General features: G+C 49.6%; 1 protein-coding gene across 3 annotated transcripts in view; it reads left to right on the forward strand.

Moving 5' to 3' along the window:
* Window positions 1-17,829, forward strand: part of RNF181 (ring finger protein 181) — a 31,691-nt gene that overhangs the window by 13,146 nt on the left and 716 nt on the right. For all 3 annotated transcript variants that reach the window (XM_085635208.1, XM_085635206.1, XM_085635207.1), the window contains exons 2-5: window positions 2,880-2,976; window positions 4,852-4,985; window positions 6,211-6,326; window positions 7,366-7,440. In XM_085635208.1, the coding sequence (XP_085491334.1) occupies window positions 2,891-2,976; window positions 4,852-4,985; window positions 6,211-6,326; window positions 7,366-7,440 (411 nt within the window). In that variant the 5' untranslated portion in view covers window positions 2,880-2,890. The remainder of the gene's footprint in view (window positions 1-2,879; window positions 2,977-4,851; window positions 4,986-6,210; window positions 6,327-7,365; window positions 7,441-17,829) is intronic.

Raw genomic sequence — 17,829 nt, forward strand, 5'->3', positions numbered from 1 at the left:
GTAGAGAAGTGTAATGGTCAGTAATTCCTACTCACTGCAACCTGTGATTACTGTAGTTGTAGTCCACCGCTTCGGTGGCCGCACACCTGAGGTGTAAGTGATCACTCATGGAATTGTCGTTGATGTGCAGAGAAGAGGGTCTGACAGCTTTTAATCAGGGCAAACAGACTCCATTTCCGAACAGTTAGAGGGAACATTTGGGAAAGTATTCTCAGTCATGGGAACTGTTAACTGAAACTGCACGAATAAGCTAATACCCACCACCAACCAGCATAATATAAAGACCGTGCATATGTTGCTTCTTACATTTAGCTTGCTTATTTTGCAGTTTGTAAGCTTGCAGTTTTTCCACAAGCAGTTGGTTGAAGAAAAAAAAACGAGGAGCTTATGGTCGAAAAGGGATGCGATTTTTACTGTTTTTAGGTCGAGGACTACCGGTCTGCCGAAAGGCAGAACCGGAAGTCGGAGATTTAATGACTTGGAGAAGAGGGGCTTGATCCAGCCCCTCTTCTCCCCTGTTCTCCATTGGCTGGCCTCGTAAATGTTGGCCAGCCACTGGAGAAGAGGTCAGTCACTCCGATCAGGCCCCGTCCTTTTCGGATCGGGGGCGTGGTTTTTGCGAAAAGTCTCAGGGAGGAGACAACAGCAAAACACGCCCCCGAATCCGAAAACGACGCTGCCTTTTCGGTGGTGTGTGCTTGCTCTTGTTTCTGCTCTCCTCGCTGCTCCCCCTTACATACCCCCACTTCCCATTGTCCCTTTCCTTCTCCCACGAGGGCTCCACTTCGTTTTCTGCCAGCTGTCCCTGTGCGACTGCCCCCCCCCCACCTACCTCGTGACTCCCCTTCTCTGAACCCGTAATTCATGGTATACCCGCTGTGCATTGATGCCGCCCCCCACCAAAAGAACCCACGTTCTGAGGCTGCCACATATGCCTCCCCTTTGTTCTGTTCGAATCCTCCTCGCTTCCTGGTGCTCCTCTGTGCCCTCCCCCTTACTCCTGGGCTCGGGCTTCTTTGTTTACAAGTCAGACGCTGGATGGTTTGTGGAGGACGGACTGTGGGACTTGTGTAGTCTCTTTTCTTGCCTCTGCTGCACTCTGTTAGCTGTCTTTTGCGCTATATACGGCCAAGGATGTTACTGTAGATGTAACATTAGAGTTGTTTGCATTTGTGCATTGCACACCCCAACCTGATGAATTTCAAGATGCTCTCATGTCAGTATGAAGAAAAAGGAGGCACTATAAAAAAAGTAATTGCTCGGGTTCACACAATGCAGTGAAATCGAAGCCGGGATTGAGGCAGTGTTTTCTTTCTGGTTTCACGTTGAGCAGTTTCTCAACAACATAGTTCTATCCTTCTCTGTTCCATTTTAGATCAAAGCCTAATGCTTTGCATTAAAATCTTTGCGGTGCTAAATCAGTGCGCTGTGTTACATACATCAGGGCGCTGTGTTACATACATCAGGGCACCGGATGTTTCACAAGGATTGGCAGTGGTAGTGTTGGGCAACATTCGAGAATGACATTTTAGTGCCGAACCTAAGATGAAAACCAGCGCACCTCCCTTTGGTCAGTGCATTGAGACCATTTGCTCCTCATAGCCAAAATTATTTATTCATTGTGATCGATTCTTGAAATATTTCATCCACCCACTCCTCACCATTCAACTATCCAATCATTCATTCAGCCATGCAGCCCTGTCTCTCGTCTCCATCCAGTAATTCAATGATTGGGCAACGTTTTATAATCGAGAATTGTTGTAAAACGAAGCACGATTGCAACTTTTTCATGTTTTTCTTGTGGGAGAAGAAGTCGCCCTTGCAGTGGTCAGGCTCGCTCGCTGTATGCAGTGTGTGTGTGTGTGTGTGGGGGGGGGGGGGGCTGGTCTGACAACGTTTGCTTCTTTTGGCTCCCAGTGTGGCCATGCCATAGAGAATATGAATACTAGAGAACTCGTGAGAGGGAAGGCGTTGGAATACGCATCATTGTTTACCTCATACGCAGAATAAACGCAAACTGGATTTCCGACGGTAAACACGCACATTTAACGGTCAAATCGTTCCACTTGACATGCCCAGCAAAAAAAATCCTTTATTATATTAACACAAACAGTGGTTTACAAGTGCATATCTCCCAAAATCATTAGGCAGGTAATGAAGCATTTGCACAAATGTAATTGCATACAGCAATCCTGACAGGTCATACTGCTGCATTAATAATCACCACAATTCGTCCCGATGATGGAAGCAATTTAGAACGCTCACGTTTATGAATGATGGTGCATTTCCTGCATGTGTCATTATTATGTATTAAGGATGCCACCTTGTTGTGACTTTCTCTGTAACGTTCCCATTGAGTCTAAATTAAGGTTAGATGAGTGATTTTTATCCGAAAAGCGCAGCTGGGTTTGAGTACCTCAAATTTGCCTACTAATATGCTGTATAGTGGCGCCGCTCTGAAGAAAAAAAGATTAAAGGCCGCTTAATGCAACAAGCATTTACAATGCAACGGTCTCGGCATTGTTAAAGTTAGAGCTATTGGCATTGCTCATGACAATGCCGTTTCTTTAAATGTTTTGAAAACAAAAACAGAAACAAAAATAATGTAATGAGCAATGCCAATAGCTCTAACTTTACCAATGCCGAGACCATTGCATTGTAAATGCTTGTTTTATTTTTCAGGTAGGGAAAGGATCTCCTGAGGGAGGCCTTTAAAGTGAAGGAGCAAGATTTCTGTGATATTGATCTCATTAAATGTCGCTTTTTTGTGTGTCCCTTTTTAAAGATATTTAAAAACGGCATGTATATTTCAGAAAGTAAGAAATGTAGATCCTGAATGCTAGTGTGTTATTTATCTCATTGCTCTTTTTTATTTTCAGCATTGATCACCATGGCGTCATACTTTGACGAGCATAACTGTGAGCCAACCGACCCACAGGAGCAGTATCGACGAAATGCCCTGCTGGAGCTAGCCAGGTAGGTCCATGCACTGGTTAGACTAGAGGGTGCAGAGTTGACACTTGCAGCCAGTGCTTAATTTGAGCCAGTGGGCCACCACCACTCATGTTTGGAGACCAGCACTTATTTTTCCTAATTGGACATTTCCTGGGACCAAGAGAGGGAAAAACACACAAAGCATAGAAGGGTCAGCGAAAGGGGCAAATAGTATCTGGTTTTGGATTAAAAAGTAATCGGGTGGTTTTCTTAATGCTGATATTTAATTGCACAGACCTTGGTCTTCTAATCAGAGGTTCGGGTGCAGGCATGCATTCATTCTTTTACAAATTAAGCGCTGCTTACAGCACCAACTTTGAGATAGATTGTTCTCAGGATTGATCCACTGAGCATGGGCTCAGGTCATTGGAGAAACAAAGAGAAGTGCAGTATGTAGAAAGTCGGCTCTCTAGAGGGTGTACCAATACGAGGTACATTGTGCAGAGAGTCCAGGCAACCCTTATTGGTTTACCGAGGCAAAAATTATAACATTTTGTAATAGTGTAGGCGAGCAGTTTAGGCTTATCAGAAGATAATGATAAGCATTTGTTGTACTCGCAGGCAATGAATGAGACGCACTCAAGAATAAATCCAAAACCAATTTAGAAAAATAAGTTGTATTGTTATATACATTTTGATACCAAGAACTTCGTTATCAAGTAAGTACTTTTTAAAATATTGAATTTCACACGTAAGTAAAATGTTCACTTAAATGCGTCTTTACACACCAGTGCTTTTCTGTGGGGAAAAAATGACATATATCGCATACAGTTATTTACGGTCGGTTTCTGGGGGTCTCTTTCTGGAGGGGGCCAAGGTCCAAAGTACCACCAGCAGTTACTCATTACCTGCCCTGGGGCGTCTAGATGCAGAGGTGCTGGTCCGTTTGTAGCTGTGTGCACTATGCCGGTGGAAAAAAGGGGTGGGGGGGCACCTAAAAACAGTATGCATAGGTGAACTTGGGGACAGGTCTGGGAGCTCTCAACAGGCGGCTCAGGTAGCAAGGGTCTTAGGAGCAAGGGGCTACAGCCTGTTCTCGGGAACCCGGTTGGAGCGCTCAGGTGCAGTGAATTGGTAGGCTGGGCTCTGTGCATTAAAGGCTCTCGCGGTTGTTGGTCTCTCCGGTTGAGGGTGCAGAAATCAGGATAGCTGGGTCACTCTGGAAGTGGATCGCTGATGCCCCTGGTTGGCTGCTTGGTCTCTGTGCTGTTAGAATCCCCACTGGACTTAAACATGTCCTGTCTTAACTTTTCTCTGCACTTTGAGTGTGGTGAGGGGTCCCCTAGGGTGGCACAATACATGTTGCAGCTGTTGGGGGACCCTTTTTAGTCTCCCTGCCCTAAGTACCAGGGGTATCAATTACTAGGGACTTACAGGGGGTGCTAAAGTATTGCCAATTGGGGGAACAATTGTACAGTTTTAGGGAAAGATATCTGGCACTGGGGACCTGGATAGCAGGAACCCAGTGCACTTCTGTCAAAATTGCATCAAATACCAGGCAAAAAGTGGGGGTGACCATGTCAAAAAGTGGCACTTTCCTACACAGGACAGGCTACATAGCAAGGACTTGGAGTAGAGCTATGCCCAACACATGGGCATATAGTTTTGGTAAGAGGAAACTATGTAGGAGTGAGGTAAGGAGCAGGGGGAGGGGCATATAATTGCAGTCTTAGCCTGAGACACTGACTACTCTTTCTTTGCTTCTCAACAGGGTAGGTGGCAGTGTGAATTTTGTTGTAAATATCTGTCCTGCGCTGTTGGTTCTGGAAACCAACATGCACAAAGATGTATTTTGACTATTTACCATCTCCTTCCTCTCGCAATAGCCCTTCTCAACCAGTGGGTTTCCTCTTGCAGATCACTCTTCAATGGAATGGATTTTGAGGATGGTCCAATGGATTTTGTGGACTGGGATCACAGGTTGCCACCTCCTGCGGCCAAAGAAATTGTCGAGAGTCTTCCTACAGTGACCATAACCCCAGGACAGGCAGGTAAGGGAGTCCAATCTTTTCCTCCGATTTATGCTGCTATGCACAAAACATGCACAAAACATGAATAACCATGAGCGCTGCATTCTTTCATGACCAGATCTTCGAGGGACCTATCTGTGCTCTCTGCAACCCATCTCTCTTAACCTCTCTTAACCATAGGTTCATATCATGCAGTTGATAGAAAGCCTGACCCTGACATCTGTGACTGATCCCTATAGCGAAGGGATCCCTTCCTGCAGACCCCCAAAGGTGCTACCTGACTCGCTCGAAATAGGGACCCACTTTCTTGCAGTGACCAGAACCCCACCATTGCAACCCTTCACTCCCTTTTCTACAGTAAATAGAAAACCACAAATCTGCCATTCCTGACCCGTCACCCAAGAGTTAGTACCATTTTGGTGCAGTGACCAGAGAGCTCCATTTAGCTTGTCAGTGACCCATTACTTCAGAAAGATGTTCCTTTTACCGCAGAGACTAGAGGGCCTATTCTCTGCAATCTACCACTCTAGCACGGGGCTTCTTTTCCTGAGCAGAACAGAAAGCTTTGCTCCTGCCATCTGTGAGCCCTCACTCATAAGCAGGTATTCCTTTCCAGTGGTGGGCCATGCTGGTGTCATTTAGACCTTACTTTGACATGATTAAGGTGTAAAATGTATTCTGCCAATTACACCCTTCACACTTGGTCCTTTCCTGCAGTAGTGCCTAGGTGTATTGAGGCCTAGCCGCACTCCTAAGCTTTATGTGAGTTTAAAGGTGGGTCTAGGGTGACCCAGGATCCTTTGGTAGATGATCATTTAGTTCTCCCTCCGATGAGCACCCTTGCTGTAGAAGACCTGTGAGGACCACTACTTTCCTGGCGAAGTTGTTCAACTAAGCCAGAAAGAATGTAGGCATTCCATATAGTAGTGGCTACCAGTTACTCAAATTACAGACTGCCTTTGAGATTTGCAGTACTATAGAGAATAGTACATGGGTCTTGTTTTGGACTTGTAATATTGGACCTATTGAACAAATATGCAACAAACATAATCACCTAATGCCCTTGTAATACTTTCAAACCTGCATCCAACCATAAAATAGCTGTTATGTTCCTTTGGTTTGTCTGTTCTGTGGTTTTCTGCCATGAATCACATTTTTTAGATGAGTGCTTTCAGGAGATATTGTGCCTGGTGACATCTGTGCTTTTCTATCTACTGCTTTGGCGTGTCTTTCTTTAACATAACAGATAAAGGCTTAAAGTGTCCCGTCTGTCTGCTGGAGTTTGAGGAAGAGGAGACCGTGAAAAAGATGCCTTGTGAACATCACTTCCATTCTGCCTGTATCCTGCCTTGGCTCGGAAAGGTAGGAGCTTCACTGTAGCCTACACTTAGTGTCAGCACATGCTTAAGACCAGAAGGGAAGGGGCACTGATCCTGCCATATGCAGCATATGCCATGCCTTCTGCAGAAACGACGTAGGGGTGTTCATCTTGTGGAATGAAGGCGTTCCCCACACCTGCAGGCTCTCCACTAAACGCAGTAGAATGCTTCTGGCTTCGACCTGCTATTTCCAATACGTGCCTCTGTATGCACTCACCATAAGAACCTATGGCCACATACCAGAGACCCCTTTCACACTCCAGGACCACTCGCACACCATGGCATGACCGTACCAAAGACCCAATGCCCTATGTTTCCAAACCACGGATCCCATAACCATCCCAAACCCAAACAACCATACAACCCTCCACTGCCCTATGCCACAAGTTTAGGGTCCCATAAACACTAAAGTATCCAATACCACTGCCCGTATGACATACCACAACCCAAGAGTGGCTTGCTCCCCAGTGTCCAGGATTCATACGCTGGCCCCATGAACACCTCCTACCCTAGGGTTTTCCAACAACCCCAACTGTCCCAGTGCCTCACCTCATCACAGGCTTCAACCACACAACTACTTCCCCCAATACCGCAGGACCCAGTCTCACCCCAGGGCCTCTTACTTTATACTCCACTCTCATGCCTGAGTATGCTCACGCCCTATAACCAACACATTGTGGCCCTATACTGCACGTCCCTGCCAATATTGCATGTAGCGATCTCGTCTTCACACCCTTGTCCTATACTGCAGGCTCAGTTGACATCGCATGACACAGGGCTGTACCATTCCACAGGGTCCTGACCACATCCCTGACTGGTACTTCAGAAACCCACACCACAGACCCTTACACTCACTGATTGTTTTTAGAGGCCAGGCCTCAGACAGTCCCTTAAGTTAAACATCAAGCAGTCCATCTGATCGCAGTTATGGCGCTATGATCGTTGTAAGAAGCTTTTACGGCAAATGCTTTTGCAAAGGGTGTTGATCTCCAATTATGGCTTACAGTTTGTTCTTGTTGCAGACTAACTCCTGCCCCCTGTGCCGGCATGAACTATTAACAGACAATGAAGAATATGAGGAGTACAAGAAAGATAAGGTAACGAGGGAACCCTCGCCCCCAGCGCATTTATTTGTCATGAAGCAAGGGCGGTGGAGAAATACTGAACTAAGATCAAGGGTTAAGGCAGAAAAGAGCTTAAAAGAGATTGGGAGAAGGCAGGACGGGAAGCGGAGGATGAACTAAACTGCATTAAAGCAAGAGCTGTCGAGAGAGAGTAGGTAAAGGAAGCAGAGGCATAACCTGCTCCGAAGAGCAAGAGAATGGGACAGGAGCAATTGAAGAAAAGAGCAAAGCAGTAGTGTTGGACCTAGCGTCCTTGGGTAGCTTGACTCAGGTAGAAAAGGCTTTATTCCAGAATTTTACGTTGTGCTTGCTTCGCATTCACTTCACACTCTAGCACTTAGCCACTTAAGAGAAAAATGACACTACACCGTTCGTTTAGAAAAGGTAGAAAAGTTTATCTTCCCTTATCAAATGAATCAATTAGTTTTTATCCGTTACATTTCAGATTCAAAACATTCCATTCTGTTCAAATAAGTAATACTATTCTACATCAGATTGGCAGATAATTTAGTATCACAGGGTAATTCAATCCAGCGCCTTAAATTACAGCCCCAATTGCAGCGCTTTGCATAACTTGTACATAACACTGGCAATCAAATGGTTATATAGTCTACACAATACTCTTCAAGACAGATGATTACATTACAGGCTAATTTTAGATCCTACGAGGTCTTTGGGATCAGACTGTTACACTAGCAATTTTCTTTCAGAGTATACACTATAATTGAAAACAAGCGCTATACTCAAAATTCACAATGCCCTCGAAATTAGATGAATACGCTAAGCGCTATACTTTGATGTATCAGGGATAGTCTTAGGTAGGCTTACAACTCCGGTTAGTCTTGTTAAAAGTACGCATGGCTTCCCTCCTCGATCGGCATTCTGGTCCAACAGGACACCCACTGGCATAGGTTCCCCACACTTTTGGTTATCCCCAAAATGCCCAGCTTACTCTTTGCCTTGCGTCCTCCTCACGGGGAGCTTTACGGAGACAGGAGCTGAGATCCTCTCTAAGCGCTACCAAGGCTTGATGTATTCGGGGGAATATCTCCTCGGGGAGGGGCGAAATCAGGGACCTTTTCCTTCCGCCCGCCTCCCCAGGAGCTTTACTACTTGTAGGCTTCCAAGTGGACTGAGGGCACGCTCTACTAAGCTTCCCCAGTCCGTCGGCCTCACCTCTTTAACGGTCTCTTTTAGGAGTTCAGCGCCGGGGGGAGGTCATCCTCAGCTCCTCATTGACCCCTCACCCCCGACACCAGTACTTCCAGCCTCCGCGTCGGCTGGAGGCGCGCCCGTAGCCGACAGGAGCAGCGCGGCTGTCGGGGGGCACGGCCTCCTCACTCACCCAGGAACAGCGGGGGTGGCGCTTCCAAGTCCACCCCCGTCACGTGACACGAGGAAGGTTGCTTCGAGGCTCGACACAGCCCTCGTCTCCTCAACGCAGCCTCCTCACGCCTCTGGCTGTGCCGCTCGCTCGCAAACCGGCACACTGGAGCCCCGGATCTCCTCACAATGCCCCAAGAGACTTCAGGGACGCTCTACTAACCCCTAGGCTGCGGCGGTGAGTGTGCCCAGTTAGGGTTACCAGATGGGGGGTGGCTAAAATTAAGCAGGCGATCTGCACACCCAGGCAGTCAAATTGGTTAGCCAACTCCCGGGGTCTACAACAAGGTCACCTTCCTCTCCGTCAAGAATAATGGACGGTCAATAGTTCTGGAGTCCAGTATCCCAGGCAACCACAGGGATGTAGAAGATATAGCCAAGGACGGTGCCTCTCTACCCTGACTTCCTTCAGAGGTCTTGATTAAGTAGGAGCGCCTTGGGTAAAGGTGACCCCAGAGTCAGTGGCCGTGGACAGGGACAGGTCAAGAGGTCGAGGGTGGTATCGGCTGAGGAGGGAAGTATAGCAGAACCTCAGTACTATCAATTTCCCTCTCTAGCGCATCCACCTTCCCACTCAGATGTCTTACTCCTGACTACCTCACAGCACACCTATCATCCTAAAATGGCCGACCTACCTCACCTCTATTTATAACCTGGGCCCTGACTGGCCAGATTGGTCCAGAAGGTTCCGGAACCCCTCATGACAGTCTATGGCCCAGGTTCTAAGGTGACAGTTTAGTCCACCATTTTGTGACAACACTCACTCCCTTCCTCCATTTTAGTGAGACACCTTGCGCCTCTCCCTCAATTAGTGAGAATGGGGTGCCCAGAGCCTCTACGTCCACACCCAAAAAGAAGTTAATGGACAGAAAAATGAGAGGGTAAAGGGAAGAAAATAATAAAAGAGGAGGGAACAGCCAAAAGGGCTGACGGGTCTAACACGCGTCCCCCCCCAGCTGAAAGTGGGGAGAGCTACCCAATCCCTTGGGAGTTCTCTTCACTAAGGCGGAAATACCTGGAGAGACCGTCAGCATTGGCGTGGTCCACTCCTGGGCGATGTTCCACCCTAAAGTCCATTCCCTGTAGGGAGATGGATCACCTCAATAACTTGGGATTCTCGCCCCTCATTTGCATCAGCCACCTGAGGGGCCGGTGGTCGGTCTGAACCAGGAAGTGCGAGCCAAACAGGTATGGCCGCAGCTTCTTCAGAGCCCACACCACCGCAAAAGCCTCCCTCTCAATCGCACTCCACCTCTGTTCCCGGGGGAGTAGTCTACTAGCCAGGAAAACCACCGGTTGGTCCAGACCCTCTTCATTGAGCTGCGACAGCACTGCCCTGATGCCATGCTCCGACGCATCCGTTTGAACGATGAACTCCTTGGAGAAGTCAGGGGCCCTGAGGACAGGTGCCGCACACATTGCCTTTTTCAAGGTGTCAAAGGCTTGTTGACACCCCTCGGTCCAGATTACCCGTCGAGGGTGCTTTTTAGAAGTGAGCTCAGTCAAGGGAGCCACGAAAGTACCGTATCCCTTGACGAAGCGTCGGTAGTAGCCAGTGAGGCCCAGAAAGGCTCGGACCTCCGTCTGAGTCTTGGGGGGTTCCCAGGCCATGATGGTTTCAATCTTGGCCTGGAGGGGTTGCACCTTGCCCCGACCTACCAAGTGACCGAGGTACACTACCGACCCCTGCCCGATCTGGCACTTACTGGCCTTGATCGTCAGGCCCGCCTGCTGCAAAGCCTGAAGGACAGCCTGCAGGTGACACAAATGGTCCTCCCAGCTGCTGCTGAAGACAGCGATGTCATCCAGGTACGCAACCGAAAAGGCCTCCATCCCGGAGAGGACCTGGTTCACCAGCCGCTGAAAAGTGGCAGGGGCGTTCTTAAGCCCAAAGGGCATCACACAGAACTGGAAGTGACCCTCAGGTGTGGAGAAGGCTGACCTTTCCTTTGCTCCATCTGTCAGGGAGATCTGCCAGTACCCAGATGTAAGGTCAAAGGTACTCAGATATTGGGCAGCTCCCAACCGGTCAATGAGCTCATCCGCCCTCGGGATTGGATGAGCATCAGTCTTTGTCACAGAGTTCAGTCCCCTGTAATCCACACAGAACCGGAATTCTGGGGTAGTGCCCGGCGGGGCAGCTTTGGGTACCAGTACCACCGGACTGGACCAGGGACTGCTTGAAGGTTCAATCACTCCCAGCTCTAGCATCTTGGTGACTTCTCCATGGATGCTGGCCTTCACCTTATCCGATAAACGGTAGGACTTGGACTTCACAGGTGGGCTGTCCCCTGTGTCCACATCATGGGTACACAGATGAGTCCTTCCCGGGATAAGGGAGAACAGGGAAGTAAACTGCTCCAAAACTTGGCGGCAGTCTCTCCGCTGTTCGGGAGTTAGGGATGGTGAGAGGATCACTCCCTCCACCGACCCATCCTTCTCTTGGGATGCAAAAAGATCAGGAAGAGGTTCACTTTCCTCTTCCTCTGACCCATCAGTCACCATCATCAAAGTGACCTCGGATCTCTCTTGGTGAGGTTTGAGGCGGTTGACATGGAGCACCCGATGGGGCTGTCTGGGGGTCTTAAGGTCCACCACATATGTGACCTTACCCTTCTTCTCAATCACCTCAAAGGGGCCTGACCAGCGATCCTGGAGAGCGCTAAGCTCTCCAGGCTCCATCACCCACACTTTCTGGCCAGGCTCCAGCTCCACCGGATGAGCATTTCGGTCATACCATTCCTTCATGACCGTCTGGCTGGCTTCTAGATTCTCGGAAGCCTGTTTCCACAACCGAGCCATTTGGCTACGAAAGGCCAGCATATAGCTCACCACATCTTGGGGAAGTTTTCTGGGAGTCCTTTCCCATCCATCCTTCACCAGGCTGAGGGGTCCTCGAACAGGGTGTCCGTACAACAGCTCGAAGGGGCTGAAGCCCACTCCCTTCTGTGGTACCTCCCTGTAGGAAAATAGCAAACAAGGTAGGAGGACGTCCCATTTCCTCCGCAGGCTCTCGGGCAGACTCCTGATCATGCCCTTTAAGGTTTTGTTAAACCTTTCCACCAGACCATTGGTCTGGAGGTGATAAGGGGTGGAGAACCGGTAAGTGACTCCACACTCTTTCCACATAGCCCGCATGTAGGCCGACATGAAGTTGGTACCTCTGTCCGACACAACTTCCTTGGGAAACCCCATCCGGGTGAAAATCCCCATCAGAGCCCGTGCCACCGCAGGTGCAGTAATGGTCCTCAGAGGGATAGCCTCTGGGTACCGGGTGGCATGATCCACCAGAACCAGGATAAACCTGTGACCGGCAGATGTTGGTGGATCCAATGGCCCAACAATGTCGATGCCCACCCTTTCAAAGGGGATGCCAACGACAGGCAGTGGTTCCAGGGGAGCCTTCAGCTTCACCCCTGTTTTCCCACTAGCTTGGCAGGTTACACACGTCCTACAAAAAGTGTCGGACGTAATCCTCATCTGAGGCCAGTAGAAATGAGGGACAAGCCGCGCAAAGGTCTTGTCCTGTCCCAAGTGTCCTGCCATGGGTATTTCGTGAGCCAATCCCAAAAGGAAGGCTCGGTAACGCTGGGGAACTACCAAGGCCCGGGATGATCCATGCACTGGAGCCTTGGGTTCGCTATAAAGGAGACCATCTTCCCAGTATATGTGGAAGTTCCCCGAATCGTTACCCGCTGCCTGGGCTTCGGCCTGTCGCCGCAAACCCTCAAGGGTAGGGCACTCCTTCTGGGCCCGACAAAGCTCCTCCCTAGTAGGTCCTCCCTCCACCTGCCATTCTGCAGGAGTAGGTAAGCCCTCCAGGGAAGTCACATCCCCCTCCGTAGACTCCGGGACCACTTCAGTCGCCCCATCCACCATCTGAGGTTCAGATGCCGGGGCAGGCTTCCCCTGTCCCCGTTTACCCTTTCTGGCAGCTGGTTGGGCCTTTGTCCCAGGCTCCAACCTCTGTGAACTCCCTCTTCAGGCAGTCACGGACCGTGTGTTGGCACACGTCCACTCAGGTGTCCCCAACATCTCCATGTGGGCCCTGAACTCGACCTCCTTCCACGCCGAATGTTCAAGGTCATTTCCCAACAGACAGTCGACCGGCATGGCAGGGCTTATCGCAACTCGTAGAGGACCCACAACCCCTCCGCACTCATAGGGAATCTGGGCCACCGGATAGTTACCCTCTCGGTTATCAGCCATCACAACCGGGTGGACTACATTGGCAACCACCTGCTCTGGGGACACCAGCTGACTCCTTACCATAGTCATGCTGGCTCCTGTGTCCCTCAGAGCCTCCACCCTCTGGGCATTGATGGTGACCCATTGCCTGTACTTAGTAGTATTCGAGGGCACCTGGGTCTTAGGAACCATCTCACAATCCCCTAGGGACACTAAGGCTAGCCCTGCCCACTCACCTCCCTTATCTAGGGGCAACTCCTCCCCGAGCACTACGCTTGCCACCCCAGGGGTCTTTCCTTCAATGGGAGGGTGTGGTCTCTTGGGACACTTGGCATCCCCCTTGTAGTGCCCAATCTCACCACACTCATAACAACGGACAACCCTAGGCTGCTGACCACGGTCAGGATAAGGGGGTTTGTGGGGGCCAGCCTTAGGAGGGAATCCTAATCCCTTTCCTTGCGAACTCTTTTGGGGGCCTTTAGAGAACTCCTTCTTTTTGTCTCCCCCCTCTTTCTTCTGGGGGGCGCCCTGTCCTACCCCTTGGAAATTCCCTCCAGTCCCTTTTGAGGATACCCGGGTACTTGCCCAGATATCCCCCTCCTCTGCAAGCTTCCTGGGATTAGTTAGTTTGCTGTCCACCAGGTGTTGACGCAGCTCCGGAAAACTTTTCTCGAGGAGGTGCTCCTTTAAAATAAGGTCATACAACCCCTCATAGTCTTTCACCTCACTGCCCTGTACCCAGGCCTTCTTGGCGTAGTACAGGAAGACTACCAAATTCTGGGTGGCCAGCTTTTGACTGCCCCGAAACCTCTGCCTAAATTTCTCAGGGGTCAACCCAAACTTTCTAACTAGGGCGACCTTCATGGTGGGGTAATTGGTCTGATCTTGCTGCTCCAAAGCTAACAGGGCATCCCTCCCCACCGGAGGCATATACCTATATAGACCACCCCCCCACTGTGCTTCGGGGATCCCATGGGTTCGTAAGGAGACCTCATAGGCAGCCAACCATTTAGCAATGTCATCCCCGACACCATAGCTGGCGACTACGTCCTTTGGCGGATAGGGTCTGGGCTCCCTGGGGATCTCTCTATATACGCTGCCACCAACGGGACTGCTGGGGGTTCCAAACTGTAGGGCCTTGAGTTCCAATTCCTTTAAATGGAGCTCATGGAGGAACCTCCTCTCCTCCCTCTCTTTCTCCAAGCGAGCCAGATCCATTTTGAACTGCCTCTCCTCCCTCCTGTCAACTAGATCAGCTGATGACAGCCCCCCCCCCCCCCCCCCCCCCCCCCCCGAAGCGCTACTACCTGCTCTTGAAGGGGCACTAGGTCCTACGTCCATGTTGCCGCTCCCAGGGGGAAAAAGTAATTCTGTTTCTTCCATGATGTCCGGTGCTGGTCCCTCCTCCCGTTTTCCGCTAGGGTGGGCCATAACCCAGGCTCTCAAGCTAGTTTGGAGTTCTATTTTCTTCGCCCCCTGCTTGAAAAATACCTCCCTCTCCTGGCAGAATTCCTTTAGTTGGGTTACCGTATATTCTTCCAGCCTACCCAACTCAAACTCCATCCTACCAGGTGGGACCCAACTCTGCAGAAAAGAACTTCACAATAGGAGACCTTTCCTTTAAGAGGAAGTACACCACAGGACAGGACAATTTTGAAAAACTCCAATCAGGGAGACAACTTGGAGAAAACTCCAGTAAAAACAATCAGGTGTAGGGTGTGGTGCGCGCCAAACTGCTAATGAGTGGATGCATGCACAGATTCAGAATCCCACCGCTGAACACCAACTTGTTGGACCTAGCGTCCTTGGGTAGCTTGACTCAGGTAGAAAAGGCTTTATTCCAGAATTTTACGTTGTGCTTGCTTCGCATTCACTTCACACTCTAGCGCTTAGCCACTTAAGAGAAAAATGACACTACACCGTTCGTTTAGAAAAGGTAGAAAAGTTTATCTTCCCTTATCAAATGAATCAATTAGTTTTTATCCGTTACATTTCAGATTCAAAACATTCCATTCTGTTCAAATAAGTAATACTATTCTACATCAGATTGGCAGATAATTTAGTATCACAGGGTAATTCAATCCAGCGCCTTAAATTACAGCCCCAATTGCAGCGCTTTGCATAACTTGTACATAACACTGGCAATCAAATGGTTATATAGTCTACACAATACTCTTCAAGACAGATGATTACATTACAGGCTAATTTTAGATCCTACGAGGTCTTTGGGATCAGACTGTTACACTAGCAATTTTCTTTCAGAGTATACACTATAATTGAAAACAAGCGCTATACTCAAAATTCACAATGCCCTCGAAATTAGATGAATACGCTAAGCGCTATACTTTGATGTATCAGGGATAGTCTTAGGTAGGCTTACAACTCCGGTTAGTCTTGTTAAAAGTACGCATGGCTTCCCTCCTCGATCGGCATTCTGGTCCAACAGGACACCCACTGGCATAGGTTCCCCACACTTTTGGTTATCCCCAAAATGCCCAGCTTACTCTTTGCCTTGCGTCCTCCTCACGGGGAGCTTTACGGAGACAGGAGCTGAGATCCTCTTTAAGCGCTACCAAGGCTTGATGTATTCGGGGGAATATCTCCTCGGGGAGGGGCGAAATCAGGGACCTTTTCCTTCCGCCCGCCTCCCCAGGAGCTTTACTGGCAATCAAATGGTTATATAGTCTACACAATACTCTTCAAGACAGATGATTACATTACGGGCTAATTTTAGATCCTACGAGGTCTTTGGGATCAGACTGTTACACTAGCAATTTTCTTCCAGAGTATACACTATAATTGAAAACAAGCGCTATACTCAAAATTCACAATGCGCTCGAAATTAGATGAATACGCTAAGCGCTATACTTTGATGTAGACTCCGATCGGCATTCTGGTCCAACAGGACACCCACTGGCATAGGTTCCCCACACTTTTGGTTATCCCCAAAATGCCCAGTTTACTCTTTGCCTTGCGTCCTCCTCACGGGGAGCTTCACGGAGACAGGAGCTGAGATCCTCTCTAAGCGCTACCAAGGCTTGATATATTCGGGGGAATATTTCCACGGGGAGGGGCGAAACCAGGGACCTTTTCCTTCCGCCCGCCTCCCCAGGAGCTTTACTACTTGTAGGCTTCCAAGTGGACTGAGGGCACGCTCTACTAAGTTCCCCAGTCCGTCGGCCTCACCTCTTTAAAGGTCTCTTTTAGGAGTTCAGCGCCGGGGGGAGGTCATCCTCAGCTCCTCATTGACCCCTCACCCCCGACACCAGTACTTCCAGCCTCCGCGTCGGCTGGAGGCGTGCCCGAAGCCGCCAGGAGCAGCGCGGCTGTCGGGGGGGCGCGGCCTCCTCACTCACCCAGTAACGGCGGAGGTGGCGCTTCCGAGTCCCACCCCCGTCACGTGACACGAGGAAGGTTGCTTCGAGGCTCGACACAGCCCTCGTCTCCTCAACGCAGCCTCCTCACGCCTCTGGCTGCGCCGCTCGCTCGCTCGCAAACCGGCACACTGGAGCCCCGGATCTCCTCACAATGCCCCAAGAGACTTCAGGGACGCTCTACTAACCCCTAGGCTGCGGCGGTGAGTGTTCCCAGTTAGGGTTACCAGATGGGCGGTGGCTAAAATTAAGCAGGCGATCTGCACACCCAGGCAGTCAAATTGGTTAGCCAACTCCCGGGGTCTACAACAAGGTCACCTTCCTCTCCGTCAAGAATAATGGACGGTCAATAGTTCTGGAGTCCAGTATCCCAGGCAACCACAGGGATGTAGAAGATATAGCCAAGGACGGTGCCTCTCTACCCTGACTTCCTTCAGAGGTCTTGATTAAGTAGGAGCGCCTTGGGTAAAGGTGACCCCAGAGTCAGTGGCCGGGGACAGGTCAAGAGGTCGAGGGTGGTATCGGCTGAGGAGGGAAGTATCGCAGACCCTCAGTACTATCAATTTCCCTCTCTAGCGCATCCACCTCCCCACTCAGATGCCTTACTCCTGACTACCTCACATCACACCTATCATCCTAAAATGGCCGACCTACCTCACCTCTATTTATAACCTGGGCCCTGACTGGCCAGAGTGGTCCAGAAGGTTCCGGAACCCCTCATGACAGTCTATGGCCCAGGTTCTAAGGTGACAGTTTAGTCCACCATTTTGTGACAACACTCACTCCCTTCCTCCATTTTAGTGAGACACCTTGCGCCTCTCCCTCAATTAGTGAGAATGGGGCGCCCAGAGCCTCTACGTCCACACCCAAAAAGAAGTTAATGGACAGAAAAATGAGAGGGTAAAGGGAAGAAAATAATAAAAGAGGAGGGAACAGCCAAAAGGGCTGACAGGTCTAACAAGTAGAAATTGAGAAAATATTGAAAAGATGGAGAGGACATCATAGAGAATAGGTCCTGCCAAAAAAGAAGAGGAGACAAAGGGATAATAACAGCTTTGGAAAAAAGAGATGAGTAAAGGAGGGGTGAGAAGGGGCTACTGAGAGGGGAGGTTCGAGAAGACGGAACTTGTAAGATAAGAGAGCAGCAAGTGCCAAGGAGAAGAACATAATGGGCAAATGCCAAGAGGTCACTGATTGCTGAAAGGAGCAGTAGAGAATAGGCGGTCCTAAAAAAAAAAATAGAGAGAGTAGAAAGAAGTCAGAGCAGGAAATGCTGAGGTGAGAGCGGGAAGAGAGAGTGTGAACTTATGAGAGGGGAAGCGTTTGGAGAGCTGGAACTGCCGAAGAGTGAGATGAAGAGGACAGGTTCAGAGAAGATACTGGCTGCTGAGCAGTGTGCGGAGAAAACTGGGTTGGC

This window comes from Triturus cristatus, chromosome 11 (assembly GCF_964204655.1).
Source record: "Triturus cristatus chromosome 11, aTriCri1.1, whole genome shotgun sequence".
Taxonomy (NCBI): domain Eukaryota; kingdom Metazoa; phylum Chordata; class Amphibia; order Caudata; family Salamandridae; genus Triturus; species Triturus cristatus.